This window comes from Thermobia domestica, chromosome 13 (genome assembly GCF_964235325.1).
Source record: "Thermobia domestica chromosome 13, izTheDome1.hap1.1, whole genome shotgun sequence".
NCBI lineage: Eukaryota > Metazoa > Arthropoda > Insecta > Zygentoma > Lepismatidae > Thermobia > Thermobia domestica.
In genome coordinates, this window is record NC_137466.1 from 173,725,680 (window position 1) to 173,752,802 (window position 27,123).

Genomic DNA, 27,123 nt, shown 5'->3' on the forward strand with positions numbered 1-27,123 from the left:
GAATCCTGTGGGTAATATATACATTTCTGACAAGAAACAGAGATAAAATTTTCCATAAGGTTAATCTCATGTTCGTCTGATATGATGGATAGCAGTAATGAAATGAGCTTGTAAGATAATTAGAAGCGACATCAACTGCTGAGATGTGGACTGGACTATGAGTGAAAACCACACAAAGATAATTGGCAGGGCAGCCGAACTAATTGATCCAGATTTAATGTAGATCTGGTGCTGACATCCTCCAGAGGGAGTTTGTGTCATGAGTGACATTTCTTTCAGTGTCAGATTTGAAATTCATATTTGGAAATAGGTCATTGTGAAGATGACAGGACATTGGTTTTCAAATTGTGCATTGTTTTTTAAAAATTAGTTTGACATGTTTGAAGAAATAGAAAGAATTTTGATTGATCGTCATTGTATATCAAAGTTCGATGCGGACATTTTTATATTACATCTTAATAAATTTTAAAACAGTGCATTGGGAAAACCACGTGGACTACGTTCCAAGATTTCACTGATTGAATTATTGTAATCCCTGAAAGAGTGTTGGCTGTCAATAAGCTTGTTTTGATCTCTATGTTCAACGTGATTTTCTTGTTCAGTATTATTTTTATTAACTTCTCTTTGGGGAACTTAATACCCCTATAATTAGGTAAGATTGCAGCAAACTTCGTCTCTTGCAGCTGCAAGCTAATGTGTCGAAATCTGTGGGTCAGTGATGGAGCGAGTCACGAACTTAGTGACCCATAATTCAGAGAGATCTGTGACCCGTAGTGACTTGGTCTGACCCAGACAGACTCATAACTCGGAGTGACCCGAGCAGATCTTGTATAACTCGGAGAAGCCGAAACATTGTCATACACATGGGTATTGTGTGTTAGAATTCTAATGTAACAACTGTATCCCCGCCTCTCTCTTTCTTTCTGTCTTCTCATTAATCTCTCTGTCTTCTCACTAAATTCATAGTTTTCTTCCTAGCTTGCTTGCGTCCATGTGTCAAAGCATTGCACTAAAAGATAACTACAAGGTTTGTTAGAATATGAATGCATGAGAATCAGAGAAATGTTTTCCTTATGAGGGATCGTCAAACCTTAATCAATCAAACCTGTAAAACGTGACATTTAGAATATAAAAGATGCTACTGAGCCCAAACAGTATTTTGTAAAATCTTTTATGTATGATTTTTGTATTACTGTATTTTTCTTTTTAGTATGAGAAGACGAATAAACATGTTATGTTTGATATACTCAAGGCTTGTTGCCTTGAGTAAGAAATGACACACCTTGAATCAAACAAATGATTGTTCTAGCTTGAGTAATGACTTCATTAATCCAGTACGACATTTTGCAATAATGCTGCAGAGCTGCCTTTTGACTGCTTCTGGGTCAGCAAGTCTGTCTGAGTCACTGGATCAGACCGAGTCTGAGAAGCTTTCCCCAGATTCAGATGACTCGGACAAGAGTTGTGACACAATTAATCCGGTGGCTCCATCATTCCTGTAGGCAGGAGAAAGTAACTTCCAAAAATAATGTATAAACTCAAGTTTTCTGAACGTAACTGTGTTTCGTGCAGTGTCTGTGATTTTTTTTTTTTTTTTTTCAAAAACATGCTCTAGTACATTAACCTAAGATGGAAGGGGTTCACTAAGCAAGTAGAGCAGGTAGAGTTGCCAGTTGTTTTCCCGTGCATAAGAACATCCAGGAATTAAGAAGCTGATGTGAAACTAAATTATAATATGGAAAGTGATTATGAAGGACAATGCTGGACGTCGTACTTCCTGTGGAAAGAGGGCGTAGCCGCTTCTGAAATCCATAGGCGAGTTGTGCAGTGTGTGAAGAACACCCACTGTCGTATGAAACAGTGTTCAACTGGATAGAAGATTGGAAAGTGAGTGGCACCTCCACAAAAAGAGGAGCAGTTCTGAGAGGAAAGTAACAGAGACAACACCACCAATCATCGCCTTGCTAGCAAGGATCATTCAAGAGAACAAATACATCACATTCTCTGAAATTGAAGCTACCACAGAACTAAGCAGAAACACCCTACAACGCATAGCGCACATCTACCTACATTTGGGAAAGATCAGTTCAAGATGGGTTCCGTTGACCCGGTGCCTGCAGACTGTCTGCAGAACAAAAACAATGTCGTGTGGACGTGTGCAGGGAATTTTTGCAACACCATGATCATGATCCCGAAGATTTCATATCTAGGTTTGTGACTGGTGTTGAGACCTGGATCCATTACCATGAACCGACGACCAAGCAACAATCAGTGCAGTGGAGTTATAATTACATGGATTGCACAGGGCGCTGCTGTAGTTTCCGTTCCCAGTTCTCATAGTTGGTAGATGACTTCCGAGATACCTGTGACTGCCTTCCCAAATTTCAGTGGTCCACTGCAAGTAGAACGAGAAAAGGAAGTGTAAATCATTATAGTACACCCTTCGTTTGATTTTAATATTTATAAATTAGATTTAATGTAAGAATTATTAAATTGGTATGTAATGCAAGTACATTTTGACAAAGAAAGTGGAAAATCACGTTATTAAAATTAAAGTTCATTTCAAAGAGAACGTAAGAATGCTTGTTCATTTAAGTGAATGAGTTTTAAAAAATGATGCAGGAACTCACCATCCTTAATACTCATTCAATGTAATACTCTTTGACTTTTTATTATCAAGAAACCAGTTTTTGGCGGATAAAGTTTAATTAATAAATTAACCTCACAATAACATAATACCCATAACATAACATTATACCTTAGAAAAACATTTGCAGTAAATTTCGTGCCACTTTCATTTAAAAAAAAAAGAAAAAGAAAAGTAGTTAAAATGTAGAGAACATAGTAACCAAAACAAAAATTTACGATATGCAATTTTAATTGAGAAATACATTAACTGAAAACAATATTCATAGAACTAGCTTGTTTTACATATACATATAATACTTTTATAATATATATTTCTGTATATGAATATTAAGCGGTCCAAATCGCATTGCGAAATACTTGTAATAGTAAGGTAATTTACATAGTTACTTTCCAAAGTAGTGTTTCATAATGTATTTCCGGCTTCAGTAATTTTTTATTAAAAGGATTGATTTCATTAGAATTTCTTTAAATTAAGGTCTAATAACGAAAGTTATGAGTTATTGAAGTTGTAAATTTCATGTGAAAAGTGACACTTTTAGATTAACTGTCTGTTCCTCCTCTTAAACGAAAGGGATACTGATTTTTCATGGTTCTTTCTCCAGAAAAGATTTTCCCTAATAAGGACCCATTTTTGAATTATTTGAACTTTGTGTGACTTAATTTCAGTGGATATTTATCTTTATTATTTCAACTTAAATTTTAATTTTTTTTTTTTTTAATTGTAAGTGCCCATTCCAGTGTTATTTTTATATCTCTGATGATTAGAAACCTTTAAAATATGAGTATGGAAAAGAATGAACAGCAGTGGGTCAAGCTGAAAATGGTTGAAAAGCTAATGAAGAAATTCAGGGAGGGAGGAAGTATTTTGGAGATGATTAAAAGCGAGAGAGAGGGAGAAACCGTTTAGAATAATATTCAAGAGTGCGTTGTTCTGATGGATGCAGTAGACAGCATTGTAAAAGGATGAAGAGTTGTATTTTGTATACTTTTATTTAAACACTTTCTTTTTTACTTGAAGATGGATATGGCAGATGGAAATAGAGTACTTATTTTCCATTTTTCTCCATATTGACATTTCGAAGAGTTGTAATACCTAGGTAATATTTCATTGTTTTTAGCTATTATCTATATTATTTATGCTTTCAATACAACTAATACGATGTAGTATCAATCGACCTTATTTTTTTCTTAAGTATTTTTAGCGCAATTTATAACCGTTTTACTTATTTTTCTATCACATAGAGCAGAAATGTAATCACTTTCTGCTTTCTTACGTACATCCTATCTGCTATCTTCTTACCTACCTTTCTTACCTATCTTCAATTCAAACTTCAAGCCATTATCATCTGCAAAGCAAGATAAAATAATTATAATTAGAAAAATCATATTTGGTTCTCATATTTCTTCTTTAGAAAGATAATTTTCCCCTTGACCGTTAGGAAAACGAATTTGTTCTCTAATCATGCTGTACTATTGGCTCAACGGTGAACATTGTACCAAATGTGTGTATTTTCTCGGGATTCTCTAACTTCTTCCTTGTTATTAGTTATTTTTCTATCGTGGCATATCTATTATTTGGTAACTATGTTTATGTATATCCTTCTTTTCTATTATATAATCGCTGGACGCATATTTTAAGAAAATATATTAAGGTAAATTAAACCATATGTTAAGGAGTTAAGTATAATTTTTTATTTATTTATTTATTTATTTATTTATTTATTTATTTTGAGGTTTTGCCTCCCGTTTCAGCACGGAGGCTATATGAAATGAGAACTTACAATTTAAGGAATCTAAACCACTGTGTGCAGGAATTCGTTTAGTGCTTTCTGAGTGGGAATCGAATTCGGGACCCTGGGCAGCGGTGGCCCAGTGGTAGAGCGTTCACTTCTGGTGCGTGGAGTCCCTGGTTCAATCCCAGCCCGTGCCAAATGGGCTTTGTGGTGGACAAACACCGTGTACGTGGGTTTTCTTGGGGTTCTCCCGTTTCCTCCCACTTTCTTCATTCCACCATTTTATTCATTTCTTATCATCCATTTGGCATAATCATAAGACATAAGCCTCAAATATTTCATTTCGAATCCGGGACCCCTGCACTAAAGGTGCGCGCACTAGCCACTAGACCAGCGAGGATGGCCGATTTTCTTATTGTTAAACTGTTAAAACTACATGTTGTGATGTTTTTCAGGAAGTACTGTGTCAATTTGATATGTAGATTTAACAGCGACAAATGTGTAGTGTGTGTGTGTGTGTGTGTGTGTGTGTGTGTGTTTGTGTATGTGTGTATATGTGACAATATGAAACCGGCGATGTCGGTTGCTTCTAATACCCTGTGTGTTGTGTTCTTTACACTAAGCTGCTGCTGTTGCATGGACAGACACACACACATACAGAGAGAGAGAGAGAGAGAGAGAGAATTTTAGAAATGCGCATAAGCTGTGAATATGTCTGAGATACTGACCTATACCGCAGCTATCGATTTGAATCCATTCTCTGCACCGCACTTTCACAGCATCTTCAAAATGATGTGGTGAAAATTCTAAAGGACTTACTGGATTACTAATATTAGAATGCTTTCTGTGTTGTGGCTGAAGAGATTTTCTGGTTTGACTTTCTTATGCTTATTTACTGTAATTGGTGCGCTGCTTGTTTCAATATGACGAACGTTGTTGCTAGGAAACCATCCCTCGCGAGGTTTTAGTGGTTATATAGTTGAACAAATTAAAAACATACACAGAATATTGTTTGCGGTTCAAAATGCTAAACAGACGTGACTTAATTGAAAGAAAACTGTAAATAAAGAAATAGGTAATGAAAGTGTTAGAGCAACAGTAAAACATTTATATAATGTTAAATGTACAGCAACCTTTGATAATTTGTATGTAAATATTACTTGTACTATTGATTTTTAAATATTATTTTTCATTTTGCTTTGCAAAGGTATGGCTCTTATTGAGGAAATTAACAGGAAAATCTTTGAAAAGTAATCTATAACAATGTATACTAAGGCGAATAAAAGTTGCTAAAGAAGTAAGCAAAGGATGGAAATTAGAACAGATGACTATTTTGCAGAATTATTATTTGTTGAAGCTTAGCATCATTTTCTTGCACGGGGGGGCGCGGTGGCTCAGTGGTAGAGCGTTCACCTCTGGTGCTTGGGGTCCCGGGTTCGATCCCAGCCCCCGCCAAGTGAACCTTGTGGTGGACAAACACCGTGCTCGTGGGTTTTCTCGGGGTACTCCCGTTTCCTCCCACTTTCTTCATTCCACCATTTCACTCATCTCTCATCATCACCGTCTCCTTTAGCCTAACCGGCATAACCGTGGGACGTAAAACTTACAGATTTCATTTCATTTCATTTTCTTGCACCAAGCTTGTATGAAACGTATACTTATAGTTTAAGGTAGAATCGGAACCACCGTAGTGTATTCAAATTGCTCGCCCACGGGAATCGAACCCGTGATCCCATGCACGTTAACCATTAGACCAGCGGGCAGAGCTGATTTTCAAAGATAGTATTACTAGTGACGAAATGAAACACAAGTGAACAAGGTAAACAAAGACAGATATGACGAAGAAAGAATTTCTTTGCTTTTAACATATCAATAATTCTATATGTACGGTGCCCAGATAAGTTTTCGTTTTGACTTAAGAATTATCCATTTAATATCAATTAATTGTTGTTTGGTTTGTTATTGAGCTTTTTTTAGTACTGAGGCTATATGAGATGTGAACGTGCAGCCTTGAGTGGGAATCGAGAACATTAGCTTCTACCAGGAACAAACCCAGATTTCTTGCAGTGAGGTCGAGAGCACGAATCATAACGCGTGAGGGAGTTCCTCTTTGCAGTAATTATCACGATCATTTTCCTGTTCTCTCTTCCAACACACTTCTCTCATGCAGTGGCGACTCATGAGAAGAAAAAATAATAATTTTATTGGTTCAAACTAAGGGAGAAAAATTTACCGAATTTACTAATTCGTGTAAGTTTTGTTCCCTTAGTTTGAAGCAAAAAACGTTTAGCTTCGTCCGATATGACTCTGCGCAAGAGCCGACATTTCATATTATTCATCTCCAAAAATATCAGTATTTGCATCTCTTCCTATTTTAAGTTTTTAATCTACTTAAAAAAAGTACCTTTGTCAGCACGATTTGCATCTATGCATATTCCAACCAATTTTAGCTCTCGCTCTTCTGTTGTGGCCAAATGGTAAAGTGTTCTTGAATTTACTATGGGAGATATACGTTTGATTCCTGGTGGAAGTACGTGCACGGTTCTTTGCTACCTCTAGACTTCTTTTCCTGATTTTCTTTTAAAATACTTGACATGACAGTTTGGAAAGTAGCAGAAATAATAAATAAAATTATACCTCACCGAAGGCCTAATGTGACTTGCATAGTGTGTAGTCCTACTTGCAAAGCACACACCTTACTGTACAGTGAATTTTCATGTACCGAGTTCTGGAGAGCGGTAAGTATTATATTGTTATGAATTGCGCACCCCATATTTCTAAAATTTAAAGAAAAGAAGAAACAGCACCGCAGAACTATTAGGTAATTTTATTTTTAAAATACTAGATGATGTAATTTTTTCTATAATCACTGTCTTTCCGTTACAAAATGAAATTGGAGCTCAGTGGCAGAGCACTCACATCTGGTGTGAGGAATCCTTGGTTCTATCCCAGGCCATGCGAGTTATAGTGGACATCACCATGTCAGTAGATTCTCCCGTTTCTTCCTGCATTTTCATTCCGTCAGTGACAAATCATAATCACTCACTTTCATTAATTATTTGTATGCTTTAGGCGTAACTATAGGCTGTTAAACGAAATAATAATATTAATCGTAATAATAATAACAAAAGGAAAGCCTGGTGAATATCATAAAGCTCAGACCCACATCTCATATAACCTCGTAGAACAAAAATAATTTTCTGTGGAATTACTGGACTGGCTTTGATATACAATAATGTTCCGAATAATTCAGAGGAGATTTTTGTCCTGATTTTGTATGAGTTGATGTTACATTGAAGTATTATCTGAATGTACAGCTTGTACATAAAGGAATATTATTTCATTTTAGAATGTCTCTTATATGAGGGGTGCAGTATTCATTCATCACAGACAAAGAGCGAAGATTAGAGGTGAAAATGAAATGACATATTTAAGTTTTACGTCCCACGATTATGCCAGCTAGGCTAAAGGAATCGATGGTGATGAGAAATGAATGAAAATGATGGAATGAAGAAAGTGGAAGGAAACAAGAGAACCACAAGGAAACCCACGCACACGGTGTTTGTCCACCGCAAAGTTCACTTGGCACGAGCTGAGATCGAACCAAGGACCCCATGCACAAAAGGTGAACGCGCAAAAGATGAGAGGTTTAGCTGTATGTGCCCCCGTTAAGTATTGATCTGTTTGATTTGCAGGATATAATTGGAGCATCTACCCCTTCTATTACTTCAGACACGTTGATTAAAGTACAGGAAGAATTCACCTATCGTTGAATGTGTGCCCCGTGACAACATTCAACATTTGTAGGGAAAACTTTCAAGTTTTGCTCTTTCATTTTGTGTGTGATTCATTATTGTAAGAGAAATTTCAGAGGTATCAGACTGACAGCTTTAAAATCCCGATAGTCATTTACTATATGTACACCCTTTGTAATATCAATAAACTAGAAGACATTGGCTTAGTAAGGCCGCATCTAATTCACCGATTTACCGTAAGCGTGGAATATTATATCCATTGTACAGAGATTGATTCGCTTATATTGAGCCAAATTTCAATGTGCCACTTATCTAGGAAATGCCGCGTTTCCACCATTGGTTGTGTTCGATCTGCAGGCTATCTCTATTGACTATTGCCCGGCATCAGTTTCAATTGTATGAGACTGCGTTGCAGCTGGACTCTACGTTATAGGCATTGCATCCCTACTTCTTACAGGCTTTCCGCAAGCTGGTGGCGGTGCGGACTCGACGATGGGACAGGCGCGGCTTGAGGAGTTCGGAAACACAATAGTCCATTGGGCTCGCATTTGGACTCTTGACAAGATGTCAAAGAAGGGAATTGCCGAAATTCCAATTTTCTGTTCCATACTTCGATATAATTCCAGCGATGCCTTTGCCGTGTTGCTGGTTGCCTTGTGTTCGCGCAGTTCAAGCTGGTTCATGTCTTGTCCGCACAGCACTGGGATTTCGTGCTGGTACATTTCAGTATGGACATAAGTCGGTATTACATAACATTGATTTTGACGTTTTATTGTACCTTTTGGAGATAAGTTTACCCCTGTACGAGAAACCGACCACAATCTTGAATCATTTTGGGCAATGGTTCTAGCTGCTGGTGTCGGTATCAGAGATGGAGTGGGTCAGTGGTCAAGTTTTCTGAGTGGGTCAGTGGGTCATGGGTCAACAGCAAGTGACCCACCGCGACCCACCGTGATCCACTGCAACCCACCACTCACCGGCAGACTCACTGCATTGTAGACAGTATCTTCTGAAGACTGGTAAATTTGTTAGCGTTTTACTTGCAAGACCTTCATTTCCCTTCCTTTTCCATTTGTTTGTCTACTTACCTGAGGTGAGTATATCTAAGTGAAAAAATAACTTCAGGCACTTTTGGATATTGATATTTTTAAATTGTAATAATAGAAATATGACTTTTACTACTACTTGGCTTTCGAGGCCTGAGAGCTTTTAGAGGAACTAACTACTGGAAAAAATACATTTTTGAATCACTGTAATACATAAATTATTATATAAAAAAATTGAATGTAACTATGTGTGCCTGATCATCACGGCCAAATTGCAAAGTCAAATGAAATGACTTTTCCTATATAGTTAGGCCTTAATCCAAACTGGGATGTTATATTGCTTTCAGTATAATACAAATCCTAAGGAGGTAGTGAGAATCCGAATTTTTGCGTTAGTGTATTAACTCTTTATTGAAAATAAACAGAATGTGTCCTAGCATTTTTTAAAATTTTCCTTTATGGGGGAAGGGGGATACTTTCTACATATGGAAAATTGGTATTGAGTTGGTTTGTAAAAATGATCGGAAACGATTGATATTAGTTGAGAAAAAAATCAGAAACAAAAAATACAGTGCTTCGCTTCAAATATCTATTGCTTTCTACTATAATAATTGCTGAAACTTATGTTTATTATATGGAACGCTTACGGCACAGGGCAATCAATCCATAAACTTGTGAGAAAAATAGACATAAAATTTGTACTGTAAGCTTAATTATATGGAAATTTGAAGTTTGGATTGTACGCATAATTATATGAAAAATTTTACACTTTTTTCCGTTTATGTTGGTCTACTTACCTTGATTTGGAACTTTCAAATTTCATCCTTTTTTCCACTGAAAAGTATCGATAAAGGAAATAATTATACTATGATAATTTAATTGAAATTCATCGTAATTTGGCACATGGCAAACAGCAGTGTGGTAATTGAAGTTGAAGAAGGAGGGAAATTCCCATTCACCTCTGAACACTTTCCAGGAACCTCGTTCTCTTTCGCTTTCTAGATGCGGGAGGGAACTTCGTAATGGCATCAAACCTTCATGTGTAATTACAAAACTTAAATTTATAAACAAATAAGAAATCATCAGTTTATCAGGCTTTAATTGATAATTTATTCACAAGATTCCCTATCAAAGGCGTGATAGATAAAGTTTCTGTTCTCCATGAGTCGACATTGCCAACTGACATGGTCGATATGGAAAAGATGTTGTATGGTGATAGAGAGATGATTCTTCTTGCTGAGTATTTCAAAACTGACCAAGGAAAATCGTTATCAGACTTAAGTCTAACAAGCAGATTGTCGATGAGGAGTTGCAGAAATCGGGTAGAAGTATTATCAATTTCCACGACAGAGTGCGAACGGGGTTTTCCCCTTATCAATTTACAGATGACTGATATTAGAAATAGACTAAGTGCTCAAACATTGTCTAACTCAGCGTTTCCCAACCTTTTTCAACTTGCGGCACACTACAGGTGTAATTTGAATTCTCGCGGCACACCCATATTATATATATATATATATATATATATATATATATATATATATATATATATATATATATATATATATATATATATTATTATTATTATTATTATTATTTGTAAATATAAAATACCTTGGTATTTTTCTGTGATTACTGATCTCCTTCTTAGAGAGAAGAAAGCTCGATCACTGGTTTTCTCCCGTGGTAAATCATTATGCTTATTTTTCATTCTAATTTTAAAATAGAAAACAATTGCAATGAAATATAGGACTCGGGCTTTTAAAAATCCACTTTCTCTTTCGAAAACTGTATTCAATCTTTCACTAAAAAGGAAGATCAATAAATAACGAACAAATAAACAAGTCTCCTGTACCTTTAAAACACAAATGTAGGTAATTTGTATGTATCTTTGCTTTGTTGAATTTAGTGAATGATATGTTAAAATTTCAAGTTACGAAATAGTCTGCAACAATAAAGAAGCAATAATGGTCATGACAATGATAAATACGTTTTCCAGCATTAAAAATGTTCAGAAAAGTAACACAGTATGAAACTTAAAATTGTAGTTTTATAGTAGAGGTTCATAGTAATGTGAAATACAAATATACATTTTCCCCTATGTCTTGCAATTTGGTTCCTATAGAATTAATAATTTGTTTCGATTTCCTCGCGGCACACCAGCGACCCATTCGCGGCACACCGGTTGGGAAACGCTGGTCTAACTTGTTGTTCATCAATGTTAATGACCCACCGTTAGACAAGTTCAAAGTAGACGAGCTAGTTATTTCTTGGCTGAAGGATGGACATCGTTCTGCTGCAGATGATTTACAACGAAAAAATTCTAGAGGCCAACAGGAAGTAAATACGATTTCAGATTTGTTTTAAGGTGGCAAATTACGAGTTATAGAAAATGTATAGTTGTATTACTAATGGCTTGTTTATGTTATTCAACTTTGTACCTAATTTTTAATAAGTCTCTTCTTTGCTTTTTATAAACTAGAAGGTAAACTACTTTAAATAAATATTCATAGTTAATTGCAAATAAGCATATTTGTAACTTAAATTTAATGTGGTGTTTTAGTGATTACACAAATCACAATTATGAACATACTTTATGGAGACACTTTCATAGAGGGTACCCGAGCACCTTTATATGCTACGAAAAACTTATTTTTCAAGTCTTTAGTGAGAAAAATACTGTGAATTGAGAAATCATAAATTTTTCCATATTGTACAGAGGTATTTTCTTGCGAATAGAAGTTTCTTATGGAATACGTTGAGAAATTAACACTTGCAAGAATAATCTCTTAGTACAAGTATATTTTAGGCACACACCAGAGTTGGCGTGGGTCAATGAAAACTTGACCCACGACCCACTGACCCACCACCCACCGTGACCCACGACCCACCATGAGCCACCACCCACCGTGACCCACCATGACCCACCACCCACCGTGACCCACTCTGACCCATACCCACGGTGACCCACTCTGACCCACCACCCACGTTGACCCACTCTGACCCACCACCCACCATGAATCATTCTCATCCACTTTGATCTACTCTGACTCACCAAAATCCATCGTCATCAACTCTGAACACGATCCACGGCCTCTTCTGAACTGACTAAAGAGTTTACACATGTAATAAAACAAGACTGTGAAATTGTCACTAATCGGAGTTTGAATTTCTAGTCAATCGCTCAAGCACCACTCTGTTACAACAACAGTGGATCTGACCTTTTCGATATAAAATGGTAAAGTATCTGTCAGTGAGGAAATTTGAAACAGTTCGAGGTGGGGGGAAATTAGTGTGTGCCTAAAATATACTTGTACTAAGAGAGTATTCTTTCAAGTGTTAATTTCTGAACGCGTTCCACAAGAAACTTCTATTCGCAGGAAAATACCCCTGTACAATATGGAAAAGGTTATGGTTTCTCAGTTCACAGTATTTTTCTCACAAAAGACTTGAAAAATCAGTTGTTCATAGGGTATAAAGGTGCTCGGGTACCATCTGTGAGAGCATCTCCATAAAGTATGCTCATAATTGTAATTTGTGTAATCACTAAAACACCACGTTAAATTTAAGTTACAGATATGCATAATTGCAATTATTATGAATATTTATTCAAAGTAGTTTACCTAAAGCAAAGAAGAGACTTACTAAAAATTAGGTACAAAGTTGAATAACACAAATAAGCCATTAGTAATACAAGTATACATTTTCCGTAACTCGTAATTTTCCACCTTAAAACAAATCTGAAATCGGATTTATTTCCTGTTGGTAACTTTTTGGCGGTAAATCATCCGCAGCGGAATGATGTCCATTCTTCTGCCAAGAAATAACTAGCTCGTCTATTTCGAGCTTGTCTAGTGGTGGGCCATTAACATTGATGAACAACAAGTTAGACAATGTTTGAGCACTTAGTGTATTTCTAATATTAGTCATCTATAAATTCATAAGGGGAAATCCCCGTTCGCACTCTGTCGTGGAAATTGATAATATTTCTACCCGATTTCTGCAACTTCTCATCGACTATCTACTTGTTAGACTTAAGTCTGATAACGATTTTTCTTGGTCAGGTTTGAAATACTCAGCAAGAAGTATCATCTCTCTATCACCATACAACATCTTTTCCATATCGACCATGCAGTTGGCAATGTCGACCCATCATCTACCACGCCTTTGATAGGGAATCTTGTGAATAAATTATCAATTAAAGCCTGATAAACTGATGATTTCTTATTTGTTTATAAATTTAATTTTTGTAATTACACATGAAGGTTTGATACCATTACCAAGTTCCCTCCCCCGTCTAGAAAGCGAAAGGGAACGAGGTTCCTGGAAAGTGTTTAGAGTTGAATGGGAATTTCCCTCCTTCTTCAACTTCAATTACCACACTGCTATTTGCCATGTGCCAAATTACGATGAATTTCAATTAAATTATCATAGTATAATTATTTCCTTGTTGAATTATCAATACTTTTCAGTGGAAAAATGGATGAAATTTCAAAGTTCCAAATCAAAGTAAGTAGACCAACGTAAAGGGAGAAAAAGTGTAAAAATTTCCATACAATTATGCGTACAATCCAAACTTCAGATTTCCGTGTTATTAAGCTTACAGTATAAATTTTATGCCTATTTTTCTCACAACTTTATGGGTTGATTGCCCTGTGCTGTAAGGCTCCATATAATAAACATTAGCTTCAGCAATTATTATAGCAGAAAGCAATGGATATATGAAGCCAAGCACTGTATTTTTTGTTTCTATTTTTTTTCGATCATTTTTACAAACTAACTCACTACCAATTTTCCATATATAGAAAGTGCCCCCCCCCCCCATAAAGGAGAATTTAAAAAATGCTAGGACACACACTGTTTATTTTCAATAAAGAGTTAATACACTGAATTTCAGCTCCGTAAGTTTAACGGCTTGCGAGATACTCTTTTTCGCAAAAATTGGGATCCTCACTACCTCCTTAGGATATTATGCATTATAATAAAAGCAATATAATATTCCAATTTGGATTAAGGCCTAACTATATACCAAAAGTAATTTCATTTGACTTTGCAATTTGACCGTGATGATCAGGCACACATAGTTACATTCATTTTTTAAATATAATAATTTATATATTAACGTGATTCAAAAATGTATTTTTTCCAGTAGTTAGCTCTAAAAACTCACAGGTCTCGAAAGCCAAGTAGTAGTGTAAATCCTATTGCTGTTATTACTATTAAAAATATCAATATCCAAAAGTGCGTGAAGTTCTTTTTTCACTTGGTTAGATATACTCACCTCAGGTAAGTAGACAGAAACAAATGGAAAAGAAAGGGAAGTGAAGGTCTTGAAAGTAAAACGGAGACAAATTTACCAGTCCTCAGAAGATACTGTCTACAATGCAATGAGCAGTGAGGGTCGGTAGATCATACTGAGTTGGTGGGTCGCAGTGGGTCATGGTGGGTGGTGGGTCGCAGTGGGTCATGGTGGGTGGTGGGTCACTGTGGGTCATGGTGGGTGGTGGGTCATAGTGGGTCACGGTGGGTGGTGGGTCACAGTGGGTCACGGTGGGTGGTGGGTCACAGTGGGTCATGGTGGGTGGTGGGTCGCAGTGGGTCACGGTGGTATGGTGGGTCACAGTGGGTCACATGCTGTTGACCCACTGACCCACCCAGAAAACTTGACCCACTGACCCACTCCATCTCTGGCACACACTAATTTCCCCCCACCCCCACCTCGAAGCGCTTCCATTTCCTCATTGCTAAACACTTTACCATTTTATATTGTAAAGGTCAGTTCCACCGTTATTGTAACAGAGTGGTACTTGAGCGATTGACCGTAGAAATTCAAACTCCGATTAGTGATAATTTCACAGTCTTGTTTTATTACAAGTGTAAACTTTTTAGTCAGTAGAGAAGATGCCGTGGATCATGTGTCAGAGTTAATGACGATGGAGTTTGGTGAGTCAGAGTAGGTCACAGTGGGTGGTGGGTCGTGGTGAGTCACAGTGGGTGGTGGGTAAGAGTGGGTCACGGTGGTGGGTGGGTCAAGTTTTTATTGACCCGCGCCAACTCTGGTCGCTATAGTCGACTCAACACTGTGCCGCATATTTCCCTATAATACTATTCACAGTGGCACGACCTACACGAAAATTACTTACTTGATACATTTATACAACGCATAGCGCCTTGAACTGAGCGTCGGAAAGGGTCACAATAAACCCCTCCCAAATTCTGTTCGGTTTCTACGGCATCAGACTACGCTTAATCAAATTGCTTTGCTACATAACTAGGGAGAAACTGTTGCTTCCTTGTGTCAATCTCATGGCGATGGATTTCGCATGCGACATTGACTTCAGCTCAATATAAATGAATCAACCTCTATATGGGACCTTTTCAACTGGACTCTGGGAAGTTCGCGCTTTCCTATCAACTGGCAGTTCAAATGGTCAAGTTGTCACGTATCTTCTGCCAGACAGTTAATAACAGAAAGTCAATACTTTTTTTCATAATTGCAAACAGATTGTGATATGGCTACCTGGGATAAGAAAATTCGTAGGATGATTTGAATTTAGCCAAGTTTTTTCCCCTTCAAATTTTACCTATTTTTAAATGTAACTGTAAGAATAAAATTAATGTTAAATTATATATTTGTATTTTCTCATTCCATAATTGTGTACAGTTTACCAAAATAAACAGAAAAAAATATTACAGAGTTAAAGGGGATTCAAATTGATACATTTTTCAGTGTTGTAAAAAGGCTTTTCATGTTCTATGTTGTTATAATATGCAAATTATTTTTGGCTCTAAAAAGTTAACCAAGGATTCACCATTGTTTCACCTGACCACTTTAAAAAGTTAAAACATATTTTGATTTTTGATGTTTGAGAAAGACTGATTTATATTTTCTTCAATGGAAACGTAGGTATTATTTACTTTTGTACTAATACTCAATACTGCATTTGAGGCTGTGGCCCTGTGTAGCGTAGTCGGTAACGCTCTCGTCTTCGGTGCGAGCGCCCCCGGGTTCGATTCCCGGTTCGATGTAAAACGCTTTTTCAGACGATCCACCAGGGAAATGCCGGGGTGGTACCGAACTTGTAGGTCCCAGGCCGATTCCTTCCTTCCCTTTCCTCGGATGGTGTGCTCGCCAAGGGACGTCCAATAGATGCTTAGATGCCGAAAGCCCAGAAATCTAAATCCTAAATCCTACATTTGAGGCTTCCTGGCTGACGCATAGGAGAAAAATAAAGAATTCTCTCATCTTCTGAAAAACATCAAATTAATAAAGATATCAGTGCAATAAAAGGAGAAAAATTAGTATCACAACATGTACCTTTTCAACTGTTGGTTACCGAGTGAGCTAAGTTAGTGGTTTGCGTTGTTGTTTTGTAGTCAGATCATCTTGGGCTCGAATGCAGTAGTCTCACACAATTACTGAGTCCTTTTAGAATTTCCTTTAAATATAGGCCCTACCCTCGCCTTAGATGCGAGCAGTCCCGGGTTTGACTCCCGGTGGGGCTCTCTGTCGAAAAAGTGTAAAAAGGTTTTCCAGGCCAGTCATCCTGAATGAAGTTTTCCTGGTTTTTCACCATTCATACCAGGCAAATACTGGGGTGGTACCTAACATATAGGTCCCAGGCTGCTTCCTTTCTTCTCCGGGATCATTCCTCAAAAAAACAAAAAAACAAACAAACAAACAAAAAAAAAAAAACGTGACGGGCTAACATGGCCATGGATGCCGAAAACCCAGAAATCTAAATCCTAAAATATAGGCCCTGTTCGACTTTCTTCCATTTCCGTTCATATTGTTTTTGTTGTTGGTGATTAATTAATTGAATGTAAGTTACATCTAGAAGTTTGTTAAACAAATGAGAACAATTTGTCGCACTAATATGCTAATAAAATAATTTAGTCCTATATCATGCGAAAAATGAAATCTTTCAGTTTAACTTTCCACGATTATGCGTGTTGGGCTAAGGGAGACTATGATTAAAGCAAGTGAATGATGATGGAAGAATTGGTGGAATGAAAAAGTGGGAGGAAACGGGATTACTCTGAGAAATCACGAACACTTGAATGTCCACCACAAACTTACTAGGCCGGGAATCGAACCAGATTCCGCGCACCAGAGGTAACCACTCTACCACTGAGCTACCGTGCTCACCTATACCATATGAATTGTTGGTGAATATTATTATGTCGATGGATTTTCTCAATATTCTCCCGTTTCCTTCCACATTTCTCATTTTAGCAGTTCCTTCTTAATCATTGTTTCATTTAATCATTCATCTTGTAAGTCAAAAGGGTATAATCATTTGACGTTAACTTAGATTTATCTTGCAAGAATAATTTGTGAATGTAACCTTGATATATACAACCCGTTATGCATAGTGGTTTGTTGGGTTGCATAAAATTAGGATTATATAGAAAGAATCTGGTTCTCTAACTACCCAACTATTCAGCTATTTAATGTATTTTTTACTTAATAATTACCATTTTAGTAATTTTTGGTTATGTAGCTTGTATATAAAACTTCAGCAGTCAGGAAGCTAGAGTGAAATAATTAACTGAGAATACTCCGTATACAAAACTGTAATAATGTCGAGTATGAGGTACTTTGACACCACATAGTAAGTAAACCGATCGTTCACAGAAAGATAGAAATGTTTTGTTTTTGTTATATTACATGCTCCGAATTTTGAAATTTTAAATATCGAAATTGGTTTGAGTAATATAGGTACTTTGATCAACATTGCGGGAAGTTGCGTCGATACGAAGCAATGCACTGACCAAATATTCCGCAGTTGAACACGTCCCCATTGCGTAAATATAGCTCTTAGTGGGCCATTACAACAGAGAATTTAGATTTAGTTTGTCCTATAATAACTTTTCTTGACCGTGGTTTGTTCCGTACTAAGTATAGAGAATTTTGGGTAATATAAATTTAGATGACTGAAATTGACATAAAAGTAGTTTTTTTTTTAATTAACGACATCTACGACGTAAAACACATACACCACAAGAAATGTAGGAAATCATTACTTACCACAATTGAAATAATATATTGATTTTTAATTTGACTATTTTCAGCCCAACTATTTTTTTTTAATTCAGAAAATTTCTTTCAGCGTTCTGTGTAATTTATTATAGGGATTTTATTTAAAGCTATTTTAATGTTCTATATATTGGCTTTAAAAAAACTCATGTACCTCATATTTCAAGGTGAAGTTATATTTTCTCCAGCTGTTCTCCTAGACAGCCTTCACGTGCTGTTAATGTTTTGTTTTATAGTTTAATGCGTAATACATTGACCCTGTAGTTATTCAAAAGTTACTTACACTAAATTAGTTGCACTGTTCAGCCTTCTAGTTTTCCCCTTGTTTAAAGCGTGTGATATATCTCAGTGAATGAAAACACGATATTTTGTATTCTATATGTAGGAAGACGTAGGTAGTGGTTAAGCAATGGTCGTAGCAATGTTATGCATATTTTTAAGTTAACAAAACCTACCATAAAAGTATACGTATATATATACGTGTACATTGTTTCATTGGCAGGGAATGAGCTCTATTGAAGTGGCTGCTAAGTTATGCAGCCATCAAGGTCGCTGTACCAGAGAGTTTTTGCCACTAAAAATATCGAATCCAAAGGAGGAAAAGTAAGCATTACGCATGAGATGAAAATTATGGTTTGAAGCTTTCATCTGTAACACGCAAGAATATTGTATTTCCTAGAAGAAAAAAAAGAAAGAAAGAGCAAAGAAAACTAGAGTTGTGCTCTACATGAAAAAAAATCGAAGTGGAAGCTGTAGGTAGAAGTGTATACGTCTGGCTACACTGATTCTGTGTTTGCCTGCCGGTTGAGTTCGCTAGCGTCGCGACGCGTCGTAGTTGTGGGTTGGGCCGTGTGCAGATGTGTGCTGACGTTTGGTGCGACCGGGTTCTCAGCTGGACGGGAAATGAACCAGCGCCCTGTCGGGATGGTGGCCTTTGAGCGGACTGCAAGCAGGTGATGCGAGCACAATCTCCGTAGTAGTGCAATTTAACCCTTATTTTTATCCCCCAACAAGAGCAGAAGCAATCTCGAAATCGACCGTGTAAATTTTACCGAATACAAATCATGGCGTGGGGCTACTGGAGTGCCACGACTGTTACTGATAAAGGCAGGTCACCACGCAAGCAGGTACCTGGGTCTCGTATGATGACGGCACCACGCCGTGCTTCAATTGAGGTGACCAGCCTTGCGGTGTCATCAAAGGACTACTATTCGTGCCTGAAGGAAAACAGGACGGGCCCATGCCAGGGTCCAGCGAGGCCCTCTTTGCTCGAGACTCAAGAATCTTGTTCAGAAGATGAAGATGATGAGAACTCAGGTAAATAAATATTTATTTTTAAATATTGTAATTTTGAGTGTCGTTTGTTTTTAGTAGTTAAAACATGTTAGGTAAATATAGCTGCGTCTTAAAAACAAAGGTTGATGGATTTGCGAATTCGGATGTGTGTGACCTTGCATTACAATGAGCACTGTGTTGATGGAAAAGTAGAAACTGTTTTTTATCGCGGGAGAGCTTTTAAACGAAGAGACTTTCCGTGAATATCACGTTTTATTGAACTCCGGAAAAAGTTGAATGAGGTTAGTGAAGTCTCTGTAGTAAATCAATATTTAAGCTGAGAAGAAAAGGAGAGAGAAAAAACTTTCTTTTTTTTCTATACAAAGTATTGACGTTTGCGTTATATTAGCCTCATGTCAGTAAAGCTAAAGAACGAGTTAAAAATAAATATTTTTTGACTTCAAAGAAAGTTGAATATCAATTAGCGAACCATTTGTCTTAAGATAAAATGATTAAAATGTTTAACTGTCTGTCAGATGCCATGTGACAAGCATTTTCGATGTAAAGGGAATAATTTCAATCGGATGTACCATGCCGTAAGTTTCGCAGTGTTGTTTTTATCTTCCTTCAGAAACAACGCTGAATGAAAATTATTGAACAAAGGAGAAAAATTAACCAAACTCGTAGGTTCTGACAGTCTTGCCTAATCTGTCAATAAAAACAGCCAATGAGAAACCAACTGTTGATGGTGGGATGCGAATTGTGGAACAAGGCCCCACAATAAGATTCGTAAAAGAATTGTTTGTCGTCGTCCGTAGGCTGTGAAATTATATGGATGTCCTTGAAAGTGGATACTAAACCTAACGACATGTAACAGGCTCATAGGAGAGAGAAATGACAGATTCGCTACAGTTCAGTGTGAGGTAGATGGATGCTTTAATTAAAACAAACGTATTTCACACTTAAAAAAAATGCATTTATTAAAGCTTCGTTCAACATAATTAATCTAAGTATTATTCCTTTAGTATTTAATCACATTATTAAATATTTTAAATTTTAATATTCATTTATTGCAGTATTTTATTAGCATTATTGCTTTGCTTCTTCCTGTTCCCTTTCGAGTACTCAGTGGATGATTAGGCTGTATTGTTTATGAACAAGGTTATAAAGTGAAAATAAATACTCGTTGATGTAAATTTTTAATTTGCTTTATATGTTAATCGAAGTTGAACGCCCCTACAGTTACGTCATTGAAAATAAGAGAGATTGGTGCCTATAGTAGATGATTCATGATGAGCCATTTGTTACAGTGGGACAGATCAGGAGCATTCTTTTAGAAAATTACGCTCACATGATTAAGTTCGAGAACACAAAGATGCATTGTGGTTCAGTGGTAAAGCGATCTTTACTTCAAGGGTCTTTGGTTCGGTTCTAGGCTTTTGAGTTTGTGGTGAACACCATCAGTTCCGTTTTATTTTTTAAAAATCTTCTTCGTTCTTATATTTTCATTTCATCAACTCTTTCGTAATTAATCATCCGTCTTCGTAGGTCGAAAGGGCATCAAAAGTGGAAATCTAGAATATATTGGGATCGGAGATGCCCTCAGTATATCAAAATAGCTTTAACGCATCGGATTTACTATACAAAGTGGATAGACCTTGCTATACGAAGTATACCTTTCAGTTTTCCTTCCAAGGACAATAGATTTGGATATTTCTCAGAGTGCATGGAAATGTGACGAAGTGATACATGTTTGTATTTTCACAATTGATTGAACAAATGAAATATTTTATGTATTAAACTATTCCATATTTAAAAATAGAACGAAATTACATTATTCTGTGAAAATTTTCAGTGTGGTAAGAGTGGCAAGGATTCAGAGAGATTATACTGTAATGGGTAATTTATTACTGTAAAACAAAATCTGGGAACATGTACGAGCAGTACATTGAACCAATTTCTCAGCTCATTTTTCTTACAGTTGAGTTGTATGGAATGTTTTAAATGTATGGAACCATATCGAAAATATAACGTGAATAACACACAACGGAAAGCGCACAAAACAAGGTCTGAACTCCTTGGATATATGTGATAGGATACTATGTACTGTAAAAATACGCGTTATGATTAACACACAACCAAAAATAACACTGAAAAGTCAAAGTAAGTTGGAAAAACATTAATTAATATAACAAATCATTTCTAGTGCATAAGATGGCATACACTAAGAAAAGATAGCAAAATAAAAAGGCTGTTTGACACACTTTCTCAATTGTATTTTAATACAGTATCTAAATTTTATGGAAAGATTCCGGGAGATAACATTAGTGATTACGCAAATTAGCATGTCACTGGAATCTATATTGTATACTGTGTGCAGTGAGCCACAGTGGCTTATTTATTATTAATAGAATATAAATCACAATAGAAATTTCCAATAAGTCAAAGGTTTGTTGTGATGAAGTCGGTAAATTTTTGTTATACACTAATGCAAAGAATTGACTGAAAAGAAATCGGAATATGTCCGTTCTTTTGATTTTTCAGCAACCTTTCAACGTAACTAATATGTAAATAATAATTGTAATACCCACAACTTTAGCACACCTATGCATTATAGGTAATGACGCAAACACAATTGTTATTAATGCGTTCACTGGTAATCATTTTCAAAAACGTTCCTTCTCAACACCGATGATGAGACACATCCACAGTTTAACATGGAATTCAAATCAAATGAGCTACCACTAGAAATGACCCCAAGACTTCCTCACCGAAGGCGCAAATGCTAATCATTTAAGCACGAGAGAGCTCTAGGCAAATGGTAGTTCTTGAAAGAAATCTTATGTGTAAAAATTTGTTTTACTGACAAGCTATGGGAAGAAAATTTCAGAAAGTTGTGTACAAGAGTTAAGTACATTAGGTCAGCTTTCTTCCATGAGCTTATAGCGACGGAAGAATTTAAATTTTTACCGATGTGACTTCCCTCAAGAGCTACCACTGACTCGAGGCCAATTCTGGTGTCATCTGCTATGGAAATTGTGTGAAAGTTTCCTTCTGATCCAGTTATTAGCGTTCTTGTCTTTAAGGGTCTTCACTACAGCGAAATTAAACTACCGCTAATTTTTGAGTTTTTTCTTTAATATCGTGAAAACAATTAAAAATATTCGAAAAGCAGAAACGTAGTAAACTAGACAATACGATTTTGCATATGATACCTTTACCACAATTCACCTATCCACTTTTGGTATCTCGCTATTTACAGAACCCGCAAAATATGCTAAATCTTTCTACAGTTGCAAATCGAAAGCAGATAGATGAGTTGTGATAACGGTATCACATGTAAAATCGTATTATGTAGTTCACGACGTTTCTGTTTTTCGAGTATTTTTTTTTAATTTGTTTTGTAGATATTACAGAAACACACTAAAATTAACGGTAGTTTAATTTCGCTGTAGTGAAGACCCTTAACGCGGCAGACCAGTGTTCGTTTCACAGTGAGAACTCGTGTGATTTGGATTTTGTATTGAGTTATAGAGCTACGTCTTATATAGCTTCTGTGCTGCAAAGGGAATCTAAATCAATCAACCAACCAAATAAACAATTTTATGATTGTAGGCTTGATTCCCCGCATAAGAAAAAGAGATTCGAGAGAGGAAAAAATCGTCATATCCATGTCACGTATTTGTGCATACAGTATTAATTTGATTTACTTTTCCTGTGTGATCTTTTTTATTTATTTATTTTGTAAGTATTTCAATATACGTCCCATGTTTGAGGGATGGAGTCTTTGCTGGCTATCGAGCTGAGACCAACTCAAAGGGTCAGTGCAGCAATAATTCGGTTGACTGTTCGGCAGTCTATTGGGTGAGAGAGAGAGAAAAAAAAGACTCGCTTGTAGCAGATGCTGTAATTGGAAAACATATTTTTGTAGGAAGCTTCTTTTCCGTTCGTGACTAGCTTTTATATTTTGTCGCAGTATGTTGTAATCAAAAATGTATAATATGGGAGTGAGTCAGTTAATAGTTTACTGTGAGTAATTATTTTTTTCATCCATTCCGCGTTTTCAAGGATGTGTGTGCTGTTACTTAGATACTCAGTACCATCGCAATTCAGTCAAAAGGATCAAAACTTTAAAATTCTTGAGGGTTATTCAAGAATTGTGTGAAGTTTACTAACCACATAGAAAGGTGTATTATTTTTAACGTATACTTCATTATTCTCTTTTTCGGAACAGAACACTTATGTTTTATCATTAACCATCTAGGATTTGAAGTTAAGATTATAAAGCAAAATATGATTCTTGTAATTGCGTTTCGATATTGATTTTCAAATGACATAAAATTATTTTTCCGATAGGATTCAGCAGTATATTTCACGGTAGAAAATTTTAAACCAGACTTCTAATTTATAATATGAGTAACATGAAACATTTTATATTCCCGTATTCAAAATAAAGTGTGATTGTCGGGTAAACTTACAAAAATTAACAGTTTTTCGAGCATGACCGCGAAGGACATCAGATTCAAAGATAACTAGCACACAGAATGACACAGTGTACACCACACGAAAAAGTTTGGTTTGTCACAGTATATACAACTTGGGTTAGAATTGAAGTTACACTGTGGTCCCCGCCTGTCAACAGAGCTCCGCATTTCTGTCTGGCCATACTCACTACGCAAACACTATGGTATACTTCAGAGTGACTGGAGACGGGAGAACAGATTTAAATTTTACGCCGCCTCCAGCCCCCTTCCAACAATGTCTTTCCTCTCACCCTCTATTTGCTTCTCAAAAGCTTTAGCAGTACCATGGTAACTGATTTTTATTATATTTAAAATTTACTAATTACATAATATCTCAATTAATATTGAAGCCAGAAGTGGTAGTAAATATTGTATCACTTCCGGTTTTAGCAGAGAGAGTAGAGTGAAGATAGAATATATTCTTTCGACGTTTAATTTATTGTTGAAAACCACTTCTTGCTGTATATTATCGCTTTTACTCAATAGCGATCAACATTAAACCACAACTGGTTCTATTTTGATACTTCCGGTTTGAAGAGGGTTAAGAGAGATGACGATGCCTATTCTTAGAGCTCTAAAACGATTCAAAAGAAAAAGAAGCTTCTCGTGGTCTGTTATTGTTTTTGCTCTACATGGATCAATATTAAAACTGGACGTTGTGAATTTCTATCACTTCCGGTTTTAGTAGAGAATCAAGGATTAATATAAAATGTTTGAGATACTTAATTGTAGGAAACCGCTCCTCGTTATTTATTACCATTTTTGTGGTATTAAGACCAACGTTAAAACTGGAAATGGTTGATTTCTACCACTTCCGGTTCGACTATATCACCTCCATCTAGTAATGAGCAAATGCAAGACCAAGACCGGGGTGGTGTTGGTCTTGGTCTGGCACATCCAGTCTTGGTCTTGGTCTGGCACATCCAGTCTTGGTCTTGGTCTTGCACTGGAACCCTTGGTCTTGGTCTTGCACTGGAACCCTTGGTCTTGGTCTTGCACTGGAACCCTTGGTCTTGGTCTTGCACACCCAGTCTTGGTCTTGGTCTTGCTTGCAAGAGTCTTGCAAGTCTTGCATTTAAGAAAATCTTATGGTTTTCATAGGGAAATTTTACTATGGATATAAGGGATAATAAACTCTACAATGCACCAATAGTAACGGAAATACATTGTATGTTTCTGAATGTAATATAGTTTTTACTTCGTGTAAGTATGATGATAGTGTACAACATAGGTGATGACCTTTATTTTTTTAATAGGTGCCCACGCTTCACTACTTATAAGATAAATCACAACGTTTCGTATTCTGTTTATCTTTTTTTTTTTTTTTTTTTTTTTTTTTTTTTTTTTTAAGAGATCCAACACTTCATCGGTTCCCAAACTGGGGAGGCTACCCCTGAGACTCATGAAAGAAAATCAAGACGGCACTGATTATTGAAATACCATGAATTACAAAATTATTTTTTACACTCTTAAGGCGTCAGATTTTTCATTTTCAACCACGATTAGCTAATCCTTATTAAACAAAACTTAAATATTGAGATTTTGTTTTACTGATTCCAGTACTTACTCTATGGGGCAGAAACATGGACATTACGCAAAAGCAATGAAAAAATTACAGGCTTTTGGAACATGGGCATGGAAGAAAAAGGAGAGAATTAGCTGTATTGAATGGAAAACGAATATTGGCAGTAGGTGAAAAAAAGAATTTTTAGGTATTGTTAAGAGGAGGAAGAGGAGCTGGGTTGGGATATTGGCTGAAGAGAAAACTGTATTATGAGGGACGTGCTAGAGGGTGTTGTAGAAGGAAAGAGAGGGAGGGAGCGAAGGATACTGTAGTTGAAGGAAGATATTAAAACAGAAAATTGCTACGTCAAAGACGAAGAGACTAGTTGAGGACCACCATGCTTCGAAGCTTCTCAGATGCAGCAAGTAACCTGCCAATAATGGCAGAATACCTATAATGATGATGATGGTATGTTTAGCAATATTCACCAAAAAAGAGAAAAATTAAAATAATTATTATAATCAAACCTCTTTATATTTTTAGAGTAATTTGATTGAGAACTGGAAACGACTAAACTGTCTATGTCTTTTTGTTTAAACAATTTATATAAATACTTTTGACCTATATTGCAAATGCAGAATAACGGCATCAAACTCCAAGTTATTTGAAGTCTCACTTGTGAATATAGATTACTAGCATCAATTACTCACTTCGTTGGGTTAATTTTTTTAAAATAATATATTTTGTTAGTCAGCCACTTTTTACTATTAGTAAAGCGCTCTTCTGATATCATTCATTTTCGATGATTTTTTATGTTTCTCTTCCCTCCATTGCATTTAAATGGGATCGGAAGTATCACTGTTCACCTTAGCGACGGCGAAACTTATGAATTCGACAACAATATTTGAGTCATTTTTTTATCATTTTTTCTCTCCCCCCCCTCCTCCGCCAAGCTACGGGACTGAATTTGGTTTTAAACAGTATCGGAAGTGTCACATTATCTCAGCGACCCCCAAAAGTATAGATGCCACTTTAATAACGGCCATTTTCGATCATTTTTAAATATCTCTCGGATTTCGGATCTGCATCCGAAATCCGGATCTCAGATCTTGATTCTTGGTTGGTTATTGAGTTTTACGTCCCGTTCAGCAGCGAGGCTATATGAGACGTGGACCTACTGATTAACGTGGAATCCGAACCACATGAGCTCCCGCCAGATCTTGATTCTTATCCAAACCCACATCCCACCCAAATTGTGATAAACTTGAATATCAAAAATTCACCGAAAGTAATTTCACGAAGTTCTGACAGTGAAGAAGAAAACAGAAAATTAAGACGGATATTGATAAGTCTATTTGTCTCCTTTATTCTACACTAAAGATCAAATGCTTGCCTTACTAAAAAATAATCTGATTTGACCCGGATGAGAATTCGATTGTCGAATCTAAGTCCACCCGGTTGCAGGACCGAGATGAAATACACACATATTTATATTTGAAACCGGAATACAAAACTCGAATATTTAAAGTTCTTCAATGCACCTATTTCTTTGACAGTCAAGAAAACAAACAGTTAAGACAAGTATTGACTAGTTTTTA

General features: G+C 36.3%; 1 protein-coding gene across 5 annotated transcripts in view; it reads left to right on the plus strand.

Annotated features, from left to right (window-relative positions):
• aPKC (protein kinase C iota type) overlaps positions 1–27,123 on the plus strand; it is an 850,264-nt gene that overhangs the window by 164,143 nt on the left and 658,998 nt on the right. Inside the window, exon 1 of one of the 5 annotated variants that reach the window (XM_081736918.1) lies at positions 19,086–19,540. The exons of the other annotated variants lie outside the window; for them this stretch is intronic. Coding sequence (XP_081593044.1) covers positions 19,288–19,540 — 253 coding nt within the window. The 5' untranslated portion in view covers positions 19,086–19,287. Of the gene's footprint in view, positions 1–19,085; positions 19,541–27,123 lie in introns of those variants that run through there. 5 annotated transcript variants of the gene reach the window in all.